The sequence below is a fragment of the Terrapene carolina genome, unplaced genomic scaffold, assembly GCF_002925995.2.
Source record: "Terrapene carolina triunguis isolate 2854851 unplaced genomic scaffold, T_m_triunguis-2.0 Scaffold233, whole genome shotgun sequence".
Taxonomy (NCBI): Eukaryota; Metazoa; Chordata; order Testudines; family Emydidae; genus Terrapene; species Terrapene triunguis.
In genome coordinates, this window is record NW_020664584.1 from 681,289 (window position 1) to 697,108 (window position 15,820).

General features: G+C 50.5%; 1 protein-coding gene across 1 annotated transcript in view; it reads left to right on the forward strand.

Moving 5' to 3' along the window:
* RBPJL (recombination signal binding protein for immunoglobulin kappa J region like) overlaps nt 1–14,666 on the forward strand; it is a 20,569-nt gene extending 5,903 nt beyond the window's left edge. Inside the window, exons 4-11 of the mRNA XM_029912591.1 lie at nt 3,743–3,858; nt 7,309–7,483; nt 8,812–8,949; nt 10,421–10,530; nt 11,517–11,657; nt 12,354–12,509; nt 13,360–13,463; nt 14,189–14,666. Of these exons, the coding sequence (XP_029768451.1) occupies nt 3,743–3,858; nt 7,309–7,483; nt 8,812–8,949; nt 10,421–10,530; nt 11,517–11,657; nt 12,354–12,509; nt 13,360–13,463; nt 14,189–14,462 (1,214 nt within the window). The 3' untranslated portion in view covers nt 14,463–14,666. The remainder of the gene's footprint in view (nt 1–3,742; nt 3,859–7,308; nt 7,484–8,811; nt 8,950–10,420; nt 10,531–11,516; nt 11,658–12,353; nt 12,510–13,359; nt 13,464–14,188) is intronic.
* The last annotated feature ends 1,154 nt before the right edge of the window (nt 14,667–15,820 follow it).

Sequence of the window (15,820 nt, forward strand, 5' to 3'; positions counted from 1 at the left end):
CAGACATGAAAGTGACTTTCGGTTTGAGTGTATATTTGACCTGTTAGGCTAGGTCTACACTACAGCGGGGGGTCGACCTAAGATACGCAACTTCAGCTACGTGAATACCGTAGCTGAAGTTGCGTATTTTAGGTCGACTTACCTGGCTGTGAGGACGGGGGCAAGTCGACCGCTGCCGCGCCGCCGTTGACTCCGCTGCCGCCTCTTGCCGCGGTGGATTTCCGGAGTCGACGGCAGAGCAATCAGGGATCGATTTTATCGCGTCTTCACTAGACGCGATAAGTCGATCCCCAATAGATCAATTGCTACCCGCCGATCCGGCGGGTAGTGAAGACGTGCCCTTAGCGTTCGAGTTCTTGAGCTTTAACAGAGTGAATACCCATGACAAATGAATACATAGTTCATGTACTCAAACAGATCACAAGGTTAAATTCATCAAATTATATATTTGTTCAGCTCTATTAGCAAGTTCACAGGAAAGGGCGGAGTTGGGGTGATGAAAAGCAGCGAAGGAAGCGATGGAACTAGGCTTGAGCTGATGGGAAGAAGCAGGGCATGTTCCATCTGCAGGACTGATACATTGGAGAGACTCTAAAAAGAGGCCATTAAAAGTGCCAAAGATCAGAGGGGACTTCCTCTAAGGAGAGTCTGAAGGCACCACATGTGATCTGCTGAGGAGAATGGGGACAAGACCTGGGGATCAGGACCTGAGGGGAGGGGATTATGCAGGGAGGCAAAGCGGGTTGGGACCAGGAGCTAGTCTAAAATTTTTCATGAACATCCATTTTCTATAAAATGGAAATTTTCATGAAAAAAATTTCATTTTCGTCAAAATGTTCAGATTTTCAGCCACAATAACACAAAGTTCAAAAACTGCATTTTTAACAAATTATTTATTTTGTTTTCCGCAACCAAAAACTTGACATTTTTCAGTTTTCAGCAAAAACCTGAAAAATTCCAAAGAAAACTTTTGATGATAATGAAAAATGTTCAGTCACATGAAAAAATTTTGTGGCGGGGGAAAGAAACCATTTCCTCCAGTCAGGAGCGAGGACTGAAGATAGAAAAGGGAGAGTTTGGAGGAAAATTCTTGACCGTGAGACCATTTAGGGTATGTCTACACTGCAATGAAAAACCCGCAGCAGCAAGTCTCAGAGCCCAGTTCAATTGACTTGGGATCAGGATGAGGGGCTAAAAATAGCAGTGTAGACATTCCCACTCACCTGAATGGGAATGTCTACACTGCTACTTTTAGCCCCACTGCCTGAGCCCAAGTCAATTGAACTGGGCTCTGAGACTTGCTGCTGCAGGTTTTTATTTGCAGTGTAGACATACCTGTTAACAATGGGTACACTCCTATAATGGCGGCTTCACAGCTTGAGGCATCAGGAGGGAATTAGATGTTGCTCTCCTCTCCTAGGTCATTGAAAGGCAATGGGAGTGTCAACTGAGTAAGAACTTCTGTATTTGGTCCGAGGACTTTACCCTCCGTGAATGCTGGTGAATCAAGGCATTTGCCAGGGAGTAATTTCCTAGCTCTCTGTGTGGATGGAGTTATCAAGCCCTTGACTTAAGCCCTACACAAAACCTTCTAGCCAACCATCCCCCACAATGAAGGTGATCCAAACACCACAGCCAGTTCCTAGCTCTGGACCAGAACCTGAGAAGTTCTGAGCCTGTGTCCCTCCCACAGAAATCAAGAGGAGAGATTCCCCCTGTTGTCAGGACTGAGTTTGGCCTAAGGTATCCAAACAAAATGAAGGCTGTATCTATACTGCAGGTGGAGGAGTGATTGCAGCTCATAGCCATACCTGTGCTAGCTTTAATCTAGCTAGCAAGGCTAAAATAGCAGTGAAGTCAATCCAAGCATGTGCTAGCAATGCAAATACATAGCCAGGGTCAGGGCCGCCCGGGCGGGGGGCAAGTGGGGCAATTTGCCCCAGGCCCCGGGTCCTGCAGGGGCCCCCACGAGAATATAGTGTTCTACAGTACTGCAACTTTTTTTTATGGAAGGGGCCCTCGAAATTGCTTTGCCCCAGGCCCCCTGAATCCTCTGGGCAGCCCTGGCCAGGGTTCCAGGTGGGCTTGTACAGTCTGCACCAGGGTGCATGCCCCTGTGTCTTCACTGCTATTTTTAGCCATACTAATTAGATTCAAGCTAGTGTGGATATGCCTACATGAGCTGCCATCACACCTCCGACTGCAGTGTAGACATATCCTAAGAGCCACAGACCAGGGTATTAATCATTGTGAGGGATTCTAGGGGCCGGCCCGCCCGCCAGACAGCCGAGAGCCTGAGAAAACACCACAACGCCTGCAGCAGCAGTGCTCTAGGTCATGCTGCCAGCTGCAGGAAATGTGTCCGGACCACAGAGAGGGTTTGACGGCCTCCAGATTCATTGACACAGCAGGGGCTCAGAGCGGTGGTCAGGCAAAACCAGGCTGTGCTGAAAGGGGTGCTGAGTGCAGGGTCATGCCGGGATGGCAGTGTGCACACTCATTTCAGATAGTCCAGGGGCTTCATTGCTTCAGCCGTTAGTTATGATCACTGTGAAACAATTACTGCATAAACAGTACCGACGTAATTAGCATCTGAGGAGTGTGGTTGCCCGTAAGGGTAGGAAATGCTGCACTTGATGGCCAGCAGAACAGGGTGAACAGGTTCTCAGTGCTGGTAAAACATCCAGAAAATTTCACTTCCCTGGGTCCCCGGAAAAGCAAAATGTTTCCCATTGCCCCCATGCAGCTCTGCTCTGGGGGGCAACAGCAGCACCCCATTATTTTCATTATTCACTCACTGAGTGCCCCAAAGCATTCAAGGCACCATGCAGGTGCATAAATAAAGACACAGTGAAATCCTGGCCCCACTGAAGTCAAGGGGAGTTTTGCCATTGATTTCAATGGAGTATGGCTTTCACCCCAGGTCCCTGTCCCAAAGAGTTTACAACTTAAATGACAGACAAAGATGCCACAAGTGGTAGCAGCAAACACTGGATTGGGGATAGCAGGGGGGAGGACAAGAGTGACAAATGTCCTGTCGTGGGTATTTAAGGTCGTTACAGTCACAGCTTGGTGTAGCTCTCAATCTCTGGACACATGCCCCCATCCATCCCTGCTGGGTGTTGTGTATGTGCACAGGCGAAGACATCCTACATACTTCGCAGAACAAGGGGCTTCTGGAATGCGCTCTGGGGAGGGGAGCATGCAGCCCAGGTGGGGGAGGATACGGGAAGGTAAAAGGTTGGAGGAGTGGAGAGACAGGGACGTGGGAGAAGGGAAGCAGGAAGATCAGAGCCAGGAGGAACAGAAGGGGGATGGAGACGGGGATCGGGGGAGAGGGGCTGGTGAAGCCGGGCAGTCGGGAGAAGCTGCCGAGCCTGTTGTCGAAGGTGTCTAGGGGTGCAGGATAGGGAGGGTGAGATGCAGGAAAGCAGCATCTCACATCAGTGCAGCTGGAGACCAGAAGTGTCCAAGTGTCCCAAAGATGCTTCTGGGGAGGTTCACCTGCCTGAGCTCTCTCGGGGGGTGGGGGGGCAGTAGCTACCCAGTCCCCTCTTCCTCTCTCTAGTGAGGGCATGGGGGGGCGACAACAGCTCAGCCCTCCCTCTCTCTCCATTGCCACCAGCAGTCTGGGCAGCAGCAGCCCCGACCCTCACTTCAGGCTCCATGGTCCCAGCTGCATTGGTTTCAGCTGGTGTCCAGGTTTCTGTGTCTGGGAAATGTTTCTTCTTCTCTTTTCCAGCGAGGGATTTGGGAGAGGCTGGTTTCAGGGTGTGCGGGTACATGGGGCTGGACAGCATGGGCAGCGGCCACATGGAGACCCAGAAACTCAACTTTGAGGAGCAGCCAGACTCCAAGGTAAGCTGAGTAAAATGACTCCCCTGACACAACAACTCTCTAGGCTCTCCTGCCCCCTAGTCACATATGACCAGGCATCTCCCTGCAGCACTGTGAGTGCTCTTCACTCACGGTTTGCCAGGAAACCGGTCTTTCTTTGTCACCATCTTTTCAACTTCCAGGCCCTTGTGGCTGGAGGATGGCCAGGGATTACGCAGTTTCCCCAGCCCATAGTATTCTCCTGACAAATGGCAATGCCACTCATCACAAAATGAGAGTGCGGTCTTTCATTTACAGATAAACTGCTAACGAAAACACCGACCTGTCACAAACGTTGTGGGTTAGAGCTATAACTTGGCATCTTCCTATAGGGAAAGAAATCTATCAAGTATTATCTTGGGGCTCTGAAGAATGTGGGGTCTGGGGTTGGCCAGAAATATAACAAAAAGGACCTTTGTGTTTGCAGTGCTTCCCTTACAGCATATCAGTGCAGCCGAAGCGCTAAGGTGACTGGGAAACTGTAAACCTAGGGAGATTTCTTGTGTTATGTTGAGTAAATCACATGTGAACATTAATTTCCATTTGGAATTCTCTAGCCCCAGTGTAAATAAAGCCTCTGCCATTCCTCAGCTCTTCACTCCACCTGAAATAACATCTCTAATCATTTCCCCCTTTAAATGAACCTATAGCTCCTCTGAATGGACCCCATCATGTCCTAGTGGGAGCTGCTTTGTTCTGCAGTGCATTTTCTTGGGTGTATTGAGCAAAGTGATGGTGGCTCTGGTGAAGGGGGGTCTTGTCTTCTGGGCCCTTCACGGGGTGGTGCTTAAGAATCATCATTAATACACACAGCACAGTGCAAGGTGGGCAGTTTCCTTTCTGAAAACCCAAAGCACATAAGGAAGGACAGAGAAGAACAGCCATCTGGCTCCTGCAGCCCCCTGCGGGTCTCCCATCCCCACACCAGCATGAAGGGCATCTTTTCACTGAAGTCTTTGTTGTTATAAGGTGGACACTGAAACTATTTAGAGTGAAGATTATTGAAGATACCCCTTCTAGGGGAGGCCCAGGCATCGTGGTTTGGAGAGCTGTATGTTCAGCCACATGACTAACAGGAGCCAGTTTGTAGCACCATGCTGTGCACTGATGGTGCAGTGATTCACTTCTGCACATGTCATCGTGCTCAGGTTGGGCAGGAATCCGGCGCAGGTTGAGTTGCTGGGTTAATTGATTGTCTTACATCCTTGCCTAGTGTCACAAGCCTTGTTGTTGCTCTCTCCCTCTCTGTGTTACTGTTTATCATAGAATCATAGGACTGGAAGGGACCTTGAGAGGTCATCTAGTCCAGTCCCCTGCACTCGTGCTGGACTAAGTATTATCTAGACCATCCCTGACAGGTGTTTGTCTAACCTGCTCTTAAAAATCTCCAATGATGGAGATTCCACAACTTCCCTACGCAATTTATTCCAGTGTTTAACCACCCTGACAGGAAGTTTTTCCCAATGTCCAACCTAAACTGCCCTTGCTGCAATTTAAGCCCATTGCTTCTTGTCCTATCCTCAGAGGTTAAGAAGAACAATTTTTCTCCCGCCTCCTTGTAACAACCTTTTATATACTTGAAAACTGTTATGTCCTCTCTCAGTCTTCTCTTCCCCAGACTAAACAAACCCAGTTTTTTCAATCTTCCCTCATAGGTCATGTTTGCTAGACTTTTAATCATTTTTGTTGCTCTTCTCTGGACATTTTCCAATTTGCCCACATCTTTCCTGACATGTGGTGCCCAGAACTGGACACAATACTACAGTTGAGGCCTAATCAGCATAGAGTAGAGCGGAAAAATTACTTCTCGTGTCTTGCTTACAACCCTCCTGTTAATACATCCCAGAATGATGTTTGCTTTTTTTGCAACAGCGTTACACTGTTGACTCATATTTAGCTTGTGGTTCACTACGACCCCCAGATCCCTTTCTGCAGTACTCCTTATGATAGTACTCAGAGGCCCCAGCCAGGATCAGGGCCTCCTTGGACTGGGTGCGTTGCAAACACATATGAAGATATAGTTCTTGCCCCAAAGAGCTTACAGTCTAAGGACCCACCCTACTAACCTGGCCATGCTCATTTACATTGAGCCAAGCGGGACCAATTGTGTGTAAAGTTCAACATGTGAGTAAGCGTTTTCAGGATCAGGGCCTGTGCTAACCATCTGCGATAGGTGGGTAGATAGAAACAAACACACATGGAAAAGTGTCTGTCAGCTCTCAGTCTCTCTCTTCCCACGCAGGAAGAGTTTCAAAAATAGCCACGTCCACTTTCCAGCACTCCCGCTTCAGTGGGCAGTTTCATGAGGACGTTGATTTCCGGGTTTTCCGATGACATTTTGTGGACCCAAAATGTCACATCATCAACATTTCAAGGAAAAGCAAAAAATTCCAGGAAACATAATTAGTTCGTAACAAAAGAGTGAAAATTTTCATGCAAAATCCGGCAGTGATTTTTTTCCCTTTTACATACACTAGTTTAAAAGTTCTTTTGCCTAAAATACCTGACCAACTAATTAGGCAAAACTTAATATGGTAGAAGGGCTGGTGGGGCCAGGGTCCCAGCCTCTAGGGGCTCCTGGCTTCTTGTTATTTACTCTTTCATGCAATCTATACTAAAAGACAAGCTCCTTTGGCCTATGTCTTTTGTTTGTTGTCTGGAAAGCACCATGAGCATCTTTACACCGACTGTAAGCATCTGGGGGCAGGGATTGTCTTTTTGGTCTGTCTTGATACAGAATTGGTGCACAAGGGGGTCCTGGTCCCTGATTGGGGCTCCTAGGTCCTCCCGCAATACAAATAATAAACCTTGGCAACAGTACTGCCCCATCATTGTGATAGTTAGGAGTTCCCCAGTCTCCATGGCCATTTGTCCCTTTATCATAGAATCATAGAATATCAGGGTTGGAAGGGACCTCAGGGACCCTTCAATGCTTATCACTCTCTGCTCAGTCAAGTATCAGAGGGGTAGCCGTGTTAGTCTGAATCTCTAAAAAGCAACAGAGGGTCCTGTGGCACCTTTGAGACTAACAGAAGTATTGGGAGCATAAGCATCTTGCATCTGAAGAAGTGAGGTTCTTACCCACGAAAGCTTATGCTCCCAATACTTCTGTTAGTCTCAAAGGTGCCACAGGACCCTCTGTTCAGTCAAGTCTCCTGCCTAGGGACAACAGTGTATGAGCAGAGGTGAGTTTATCAGGGGACCTTGCCTGCACTAAGCGATCATTAACCAATGCTGTTGGCCAGCCTCTCACTCTCAGCAGATAAAGCCCCCCAGCTGCAAAGGAAATGAAGACGTGATTAGGTATCGCTCTAGGTATCTAGGTAGGCAGATATCGGTGTCCTCCCTCACTGGCGTATCTTCAGGGAAGATGCACCCAAAGACTCCAGACACAATCTCCAGCCTATGACAATAGCCCCTTGTTACTGACAGGAGTTCAGCTGTGCCAAAGCACTCTACATCTCCGACACGGAGAAGAGGAAGCATTTCCGGCTGGTTCTGAAGCTCTTCTTCAGCAATGGGCAGGAGATCGGCACTTTCCACAGCAAGCTGATCAAAGTGATTTCCAAACCCTCACAGAAGAAGCAGTCCCTGAAGAACACAGACTGTAAGTAGCAGGGGAGCCAGCCTCGTCAATGGGAGCTGAGCGCTGAAGGGTTTTTAACAGCAAGCTCTGTGATACTCTCTGTTCTCCGGTGCTTCAGTAGCACGCACCCTTTCAGCTGTCTGAGTAGCTAATACCTGAACAGGTTTCTCAGAGGCTTTATCAGAATGGGGCACTGATATAAAGCAAACAAGAAACTATCACAGATGGCAGATTGAATATCCGCCAAGTCCTTACACATGACAGGCTTATGCGCTATAGCAGGGGTAGACAACCTATGGCACGCGTGCCAAAGGCGGCACGCAAGCTGATTTTCAGTGGCACTCACACTGCCCGGATCCTGGCCACTGGTTCGGGGGGCTCTGCATTTTAATTTAATTGTAAATGAAGCTTCTTAAACATTTTAAAAACCTTATTTACTTTACATACAACAATAGTTTCGTTATATATTATAGACTTATAGAAAGAGACCTTCTAAAAACGTTAAAATGTATGACTGGCACACGAAACCTTAAATCATAGTGAATAAATGAAGACTCGGCACAGCACTTCTGAAAGGTTGCCAACCCCTGCGCTATAGGCTGCCTGATCCAAAGCCCGGTGAAGTCAACAGAAGGAAGAATGGATCAGGGCATATTTATGTCCACTTTCTCGAAAATGTATCCTACCACGCTGTGTAAAGATCTAATGCAGAACCTTTGTCAGGGTTTCTGTTCAAAGATCTCCACATACAGACAAAGGCATCACCCACCCTTTATAAAAGGCCATCTCAGCTGGTACTCCGCTAAAGGGAAAGCCAGCCAGAAAGGGCTAGTGTTCATTATGCTGTGTACACCAGCCTAGCCCTGTGGAGTCTGAGAAAGGCAGAGCAGTGCTTTCAAACCACACGCTGATATGAAAACGAGAACGCATGGAGCATTAGCTAATGACCTGTAGAGCAGGGGAAAGCAACCCCGGACTGCACAAGATATGACTTAATAGGTCTCTTCAGTCACAGATTTTGAAGATATTATGAAGTGTTGGCAGCGCAGAAGAATGGTTACTCACCTCAAAGTCACAGGTTCTTCAAGGTGTTTTGTCTGCCTGGATCCCACTCACGCACCTGGAGGTGTATGCAACCACCCGTGGGATCCACGTGGACAAAGACTCAGAAGAACAAGATTTTGTAACATGATGGTTCACTGCATTCTTTATCCTAACTCTATGCAAAGCAATAACTGGCCTCTGCGGCTATCAAATCGCTCAGCCATGCTCCGGTATTCGGGCAAGCTGATACTGATAACAGTGAGTTTCCATCAGTGCTAATGCCAGTGTCTGTCTGTCTTTTGCAGTGTGCATCTCATCTGGGTCCAAGGTTTCCCTCTTTAACCGCCTCCGCTCCCAGACGGTCAGCACCCGTTATCTGTCCGTAGAGGGTGGCACCTTCATCGCTAGCGCAAGGCAATGGGCAGCATTCACACTGCACCTGGGTGAGGACCTTACATGTTCAGCAAACTCCAGCAGTCCACACGGGGCCAAATTCACTGCTGGTACACCACTGGTGAAGTCAGTGGAGCTGTGTCCATTAACGGTAGGGGTAGATTTGGCCACCCAAGCATAGCAATAGTGAAAGACAAACAGAGCGTTCAAATCCAATCTGAACAATGGTGCTTACTGATTTTAACAAGTCATAATCACAGGTCAACAGAAGTATCTTTCTAAAAAATGTCAGGAACCCTTGAGGCCAGCTTCCAGCAGGAGGCCTGTGTCTCTTTGCAGCACATTGCCCCTCCCTGCCTGCAGACAGAGCTCTGAGGGGGGAGGAAGGATGGTCCATTGATTAGGCAGCTAATCCGGGATTTCAGACACCTGGATTCAATTCTCTACTCCAGTGCTGGCTTCCTACATGACCTTCAGTAAGTCACTTAGGCCCAGATGCTCAGATGTCAACAGAAGTTAGAAGCCTACGTATATTGAGGGTCCAGGCCTCAGCCCCAATCAGTACTAGCCCTGCCCTGCCTCCCAGGGGTGTTGTGAGAATAACTACATTAAAGAGCAGCAGGCATTCTGATACTTCAAGAATGGGGCCAAGAATAGATAGGAGATGGTACCTATTTTGACCCCATTGGTTTCTTTGATACCTGCTACCAGCACTCCCAGGCAGTGTGAAATTATCCTCCCTGTGAATGTCCCTCCCGCCACCCCCTACTCCGCCCCACCCTCGGTGGCTTTGGTCTCCTACCTACCTTAACTTCCCTTTGCCACCACGTTTGCCTCCTGGAGTCCCAGGGTGTTGCCCAGACTCAGTAACAATCCGATTCCCTTCTCCTGCGCTGGTATGTCGTTCTCCAGGAAGGAGACAGCAGGGGAAAGGGCTGGGAGCAGTCTAAATTCATCCCTGGTTCCCAACGCCCTTTCCTCACTAAGGGCCTGATCCAGTGCCCTTTGAAATCAGTGGAAAGACTCCCATTGACTGCAGTAGGTTTTGGATCAGGCCCTAAAAGCCTGCTGGTCTTGAGCAAGGGCAGCTCAGGAGGTGCCGGTCCAAGGGCCACATTAGCATGCGCCTGGAGCCTGATGGCCAGGCGCGCTTTGTATGAAATGTAAGAGATCTCAGCTGCCTCCCTCCCCGTTGTGAATCTGGAGGTGTCACCTGCAGCGCTTACAGATCCCAGTGTGCCGGCCTGCCTGCTCCAATCGCAGTGGAGAACGGCCTGCGGGGAGCACTGCCCTCTGCAGGCTGCATTTACCCTGCGTCTTGAAGATGCACAAATTGGAGAGTTTCAGGGTACCAGTTGCCTGGAGAGTGTCCAGGGAACCCCTTATCCACCGTGCTGCCAGGCTCCGTGATGAGAGAGAGTTCTCCTCTACCCTGGTCCTGCAGCTAGAGCCAGCGGGAGCTGTTCCCTCCTTCTTGCTCCAGGTTGATAACTCTCCATCTCTTTTCCTTTCCATGGGAAGCTGATGAGCACTGCACCCGGGGTGAGTTCCCACTGCGGGAAGGGTACATTCGCTACGGCTCCGTAGTCCAGCTCATCTGCACAGCCACCGGCGTTACCCTGCCGCCCCTGGTAAGGCTCCCGGGAAACTCAGACACCGGATAGGATGGGGAATGCTTCCGGCTTCAGCTCCATGTAGGGTTGCCAGCCGCCTGGTTTTCGCCAGTCGAACAGGGACCCTGGCAGCTCTGGTCAGCACAGCTGACCCGGCCACTAAAAGTCCAGTTGGCCGCAGTGCCAGCAGGGCAGGCAGGCTCCATGCCTGGCTCCACGCAGCTCCTGGGAAGCAGACAGTGCCAGTATGTCCCTCTGGCTCCTAGGCTGGCTCCGCAGCTCCTATGGAGCCAATGGGAGCTGCAGGGGCAGTGCCTGGAGGCGGTGCCTGCAGCACACGGAGCCCTCTGGACACCCCCTTCCTCCCACCTAGGAGCTGGGGGGACATGTCACTGCTTCCCGGGAGCCGCCTGAGGTCAGCGCCACCTGGAGCCTGTGCCCCAACCCTCTGCCCCAGCTCAGAACCCCCTCCCACACACAAACTTCCTCCCGGAGTCTGTACCCCACAGCCCCTCCCACACCCCAACCCCCTTCCCCAGTCCTGAGCCCCCTCCTGCACTCTGAACCCCTTGGCCCCAGCCGTAGCCCCCTCCTGCACCCCAAACCCCTTATCCCTGGCCCCACCCCAGAGCCTGCAGCCCCAGCTGGAGCCTTCACCTCCTCCTGCACCCCACCCTCTTGCCCCAACCTGGTGAAAATGAGCGAGTGAGCGAGGGTGAGGGAGAGCAAGCGACAGAGGGAGAGGGGATGAAGTGAACAGGGGGCAGGGCAAATGGGAGGGCAGTGGCAGCAGACAGGCTAGAATGATGTGGGCTGATTTTGTTCCATGTCAGACAGTAGGGGAGGGAGCAGGGAATTCCCACAACGGCCCCAGAGGAGGTTTCGGGCTGAGAAAATCTCTGAAGGATAAAAATGCTGAACTTTCTGGAGCTGACGGTTCTCTCCAGCCACTGAGCTGCTCCCCTCCGCGGCCGGTCAGCCCGCCTGTCTGTCCTCCCCCACAGATCATTCGGAAAGTCACCAAGCAGTACGCCATGCTGGATGTGGATGAGCCCATCTCCCAGCTCCACAAGTGCGCTTTCCAGTTCCAGGGCAGCGACGGGATGTACCTGTGTCTCTCGACAGAGAAAGTGATCCAGTTCCAGGTAATGCAGCACAAACTGGGAAACTGTCCAGATGCTAGCGAGAGCAAACTCCCTCCTGTTACTTGCTGCTGAGTCCATCACTTGAGTGGTCTTTACCTTAAAGCCCCCCGCAATCCCCAAATGAAATTCAGTCCTTTATGTGATGTGGGAATAGGGACAGAACCCATGCATGGAGACACCCCCCCCCACTCCAACTTCACCTGCCCATGCTGGGCCTTGCTCTAATTTTACCTGTCACCCCAGAGCAACACAGACCTCTCTCCCTCCCCACTTGGCCCTGCCCCTCTGGCCGCTTCCCACAGCGTCACATAGCCAAGCTTCCATGTGATTTTGTTAAGCCAGAAGCATTTCAGGATGAAGTCACTGATCCTGACTGCTCCTTTGGGTCAGCATAGACATATCCCTATCCCTGAACATGGAGCTGCAGCAGGTGGATAATAATAATAATAATAATTAATAATAGCAACATGCCGGTCCAGCACCTTCCATTCAGGGCTCTCAGATCCTTTTACAAAGGTCGAGAGATATTATTATCTCCCTTTGACGGTGAGACAGTGACACAGAGAGGTGGAGTGACTTGCCAAAAGTCAAGCAGACCATGGCAGAGTCAGGAATAGAACCCAGGAGTCCTGGCTATCCGTCCCCGGCTCGCACCACTATGGCATGTGGCCTCCATGACACTAAAATTCCATGCAGGCGTCTCCGTGCCCAAAGGAAGCGAACCGTGAGCTGCTGAACGATGGCTCCTGCTGGACGATAATTGGAACGGAGACTGTGGAGTACACGTTCAGTGACAGCCTGGCCTGTATTCAGGATCCTGTGAGCCCAGTCCCACTTATAACCATGCTGGAGGTACGGAGGGCTTTCCATCTTGTCATCCTGTGCGCAGCTTTTGTTAACCTAGCTCAGGGGTGGCCAACCTGTGACTCCGAAGCCACATGCGGCTCTTCAGAAGTTAATATGCAGCTCCTTGTATAGGCATCGACTCCAGGGCTGGAGCTACAGGTGCCAACTTTCCAATGTGCCGGGGGGTGCTCACAGCTCAGGCTCTGCCACAGGCCCTGCCCCCACTCCACCCCTTCCCACTCCCACCCCTGAGCCTGCCATGCCCTCGCTCCTCCCCTTCTCCCCCAGAGCCTCCTGCATGCCACGAAACTGCTGATCAGGAGGTGCAGGGAGGGAGGGGGAGGCGCTGATCGGCGGGGCTGCTGACGTATTACCATGGCTCTTTGGCAATGTACATTGGTAAATTCTGGCTCCTTCTCAGGCTCAGGTTGGCCACCCCTGACCTAGCTTATCGAAGCACAAGAGGCTGCAAATCCATTCTCCTAGCTCTGCATGTGCCTCTGAAACACCTTCCACCCTCCCCAACCCCCGGGCCTCTTGCCACACGCTGCCCTCTGTGCGCATGACAGGGCAGATTTTTCACAGATGATTTGAGGAATCAATAAGTTTTGATCTTTTCCCCTCTGCTCAATAACTGGTCCTATTGTCTCCTCAACTCCCTCTCCTTGTGCCCACCCACGGTTCAGCGCCCTGCTCTCCTCCCCTGGGGTAGGGCACTGTGCACTGCCCACTCTTCTGCAGGGCGGACAGCAAGCCCTCCAGCTGGGAACGTCGCCACCTGCAGGAACGTATTGGGGCGGCAGCACGTCATGGTGCAAGGTGTATAACCCCCTCCCATGTGCTCTGGTTGTGACAGCTGACTGGCGGAGGGGACGTGGCGATGCTGGAGGTGCAGGGCGAGTATTTCCATGCAGATCTGAAGGTCTGGTTTGGAGATGTGGAAGCTGAGACTATGTACAGGTAAAGCAGCGAACCAGTCTGATGAGCTGGTGTTTAGACACAGGCGGAGATGGAGGTGGTGGTGGATGGCATAAATGGCACCGTCCCTAAAGGCTACATCTGGCAGGCCTTTTTTGTCATTATTGTGGTCCCAAGGAGCTTTGCTTTAGGTGGGAATTTTGTGAAGGGTATCCCACAAGACAAAACAAGATGAGTCTGGAAATAATACACACGTACACAAGCATTGTAATTAGAGATGGAAAAGGCTTCCTAGGGCATCTGATCCATGCCTGCGCCAGCTCGGGATTGCACTCGATGGACATTGACTAGTACGCCAGCATTTACGACAAGGGATCTCAGGCTGGGAGAATGGGTCCTCCGTGAGGCCACTTCAGGAGGTACGTGGCTGCTCCATCTGCAGCATGGGCATGAGGCAAAAATAAAACAGGGTGAGAGTCTGGGCCCGAAGGGCCAAACCTTGGAACGGGAACCCCACCAAAACAGAGAGGAAAGGGAGAAAGAGACAAAAGAGAAAAGGAAGGAGACTGGACAAATCAGGAGCTGCCATTAATCCCAAGACTAAATGACTGCCACCAGGTGGCAAAATAGAATTTGTTTTATTCAAAGGCACTATGGGAGAAAGGCTGCATTAGGGTTGTGAGTGGGACAGGGCGGACTCTCCTCTCCAGAAAGGCTACAGTAATATATATGGTTTCTTTTCTTTTTCTTTTGCGCACTGTTCCCAGGACCCCCAAGTCCTTAGTGTGTGTTGTCCCTGACGTCTCGGCATTTGGCAGCGACTGGCGATGGCTGAGATACCCCATCACCATCCCACTCTCGCTCATAAGGAACGATGGGCTGATCTACTCCAGCTCGTTCACATTTACGTACACCCCAGAGCAGAGCTTCCTCCCTGCCCTGCAGATCCTTCCAGAGCTGACGCAGGACTCCGATACCTTACTCAACAGCATCCATCAGGAATTCACTAGGACCAATTTTCACCTCTTCATGCAGAGCTAGCAAGCCTGGAATGGTGGAGGATCTTCACAGAAACAGGACTTGGAACAAGGTCTGCCAGCATCCCTGAAACTGACATTAACACTGAGAGATGGGTACAAACATCCCTGTGGTCTGTAGGATCTGGGGTTAGCCCCCTCCCAAGTGCTCTACTGTCCATAAAATACTCCGTCTGTTCTTTTTAGATTTGTTGAGAATTGTTTCAGAAGGAAGCATCACCCCGCTGTGAAATTTACTAACAAAATGAACAATAAATCCATGCCTTAAGGAGTGTTTAACTGGTTCAAATGATCTTTTTACTAGACATTTTGCAGATGTCACGGTTTGGTTCTTTACACACCAGTGTAAAGTGGTGCCATTGATTTCATGGATTCATAGATCTTAAGGCCAGGAAGGTCCATTGTGATCACCTAGTCTGACCTCAAAGAGCTTTTTACCCAGTAATTCCTGCGCTGAGGCCATTGATTTCAGTGGAGCGATATTGATTTATGGCAGCTGAGAATCTGAGCCCAAATGTGCTTTTATTTGTGGCCCCTACTGGGGTTATTTCTTTAAAAGTTGCACAGTCTGAGCTGCCATTACTAGCCCTGTCATCTCACGCACACTTCAATCTATGCCTCAGGAGCAAGGTGCTGAGTTAAAGTTGCCGTAAGAAGAATCCATGTTTCATGGAACTGGAGCACTGAGTGCTACACACAAGTGGGCTTTAAAGCTCTATTTAGAGTCTTCAGATCACCAGAGCATCAAAAGGCCTATGGTATATTTTGAAACACGCTGTTTTGGCAGTTGAGGCTGATTTACAAGTGACTTAATTGCCAAAGCCACACTGGCTTTTAACCTACACTGAACTCTTGAAGGTATACCAGGAGGCCTGGAAGAAACATGATGCTGCCTAGTGAACTTCAGAATCCTGGGCGGGCTTTGCAACAGATGGCTCTTTCTTTCGCTCGTCTAATTGCGGCGCTGCTCCTGGAGGATCCTCCCGTTCACGCCTGTGTTTTGCGGGCACGTGCAGTCTTGTGGCTGGCGTGTTTTGGATTATGCTACACAGGTTCCTTTATTTCCAGTGGTTTGGGAGATGGATTTTCATGTTTCTCAAGGTCCAAGTTCCATGCCTGTCTAAGGGCCGCTCTTTTTTTTTTTTTCTCAAGATACTGGACCAAATCCTGCTCTTGTCCAGACCTGCACAACCCCTGCTAACTCCACGGGAGCCCCAGCCCTGCTCCATGCTTTGGTTCTGTAGCCCATCCTCACCTCATGCAGCAAGCGCACTGCCAGCAGAGCTCATCCCGGCACCATGCAGCAAACACACTGGAGACCTTCGCCCTGTCGATAGACGCTATAGTCGTAGTCACTGAAAG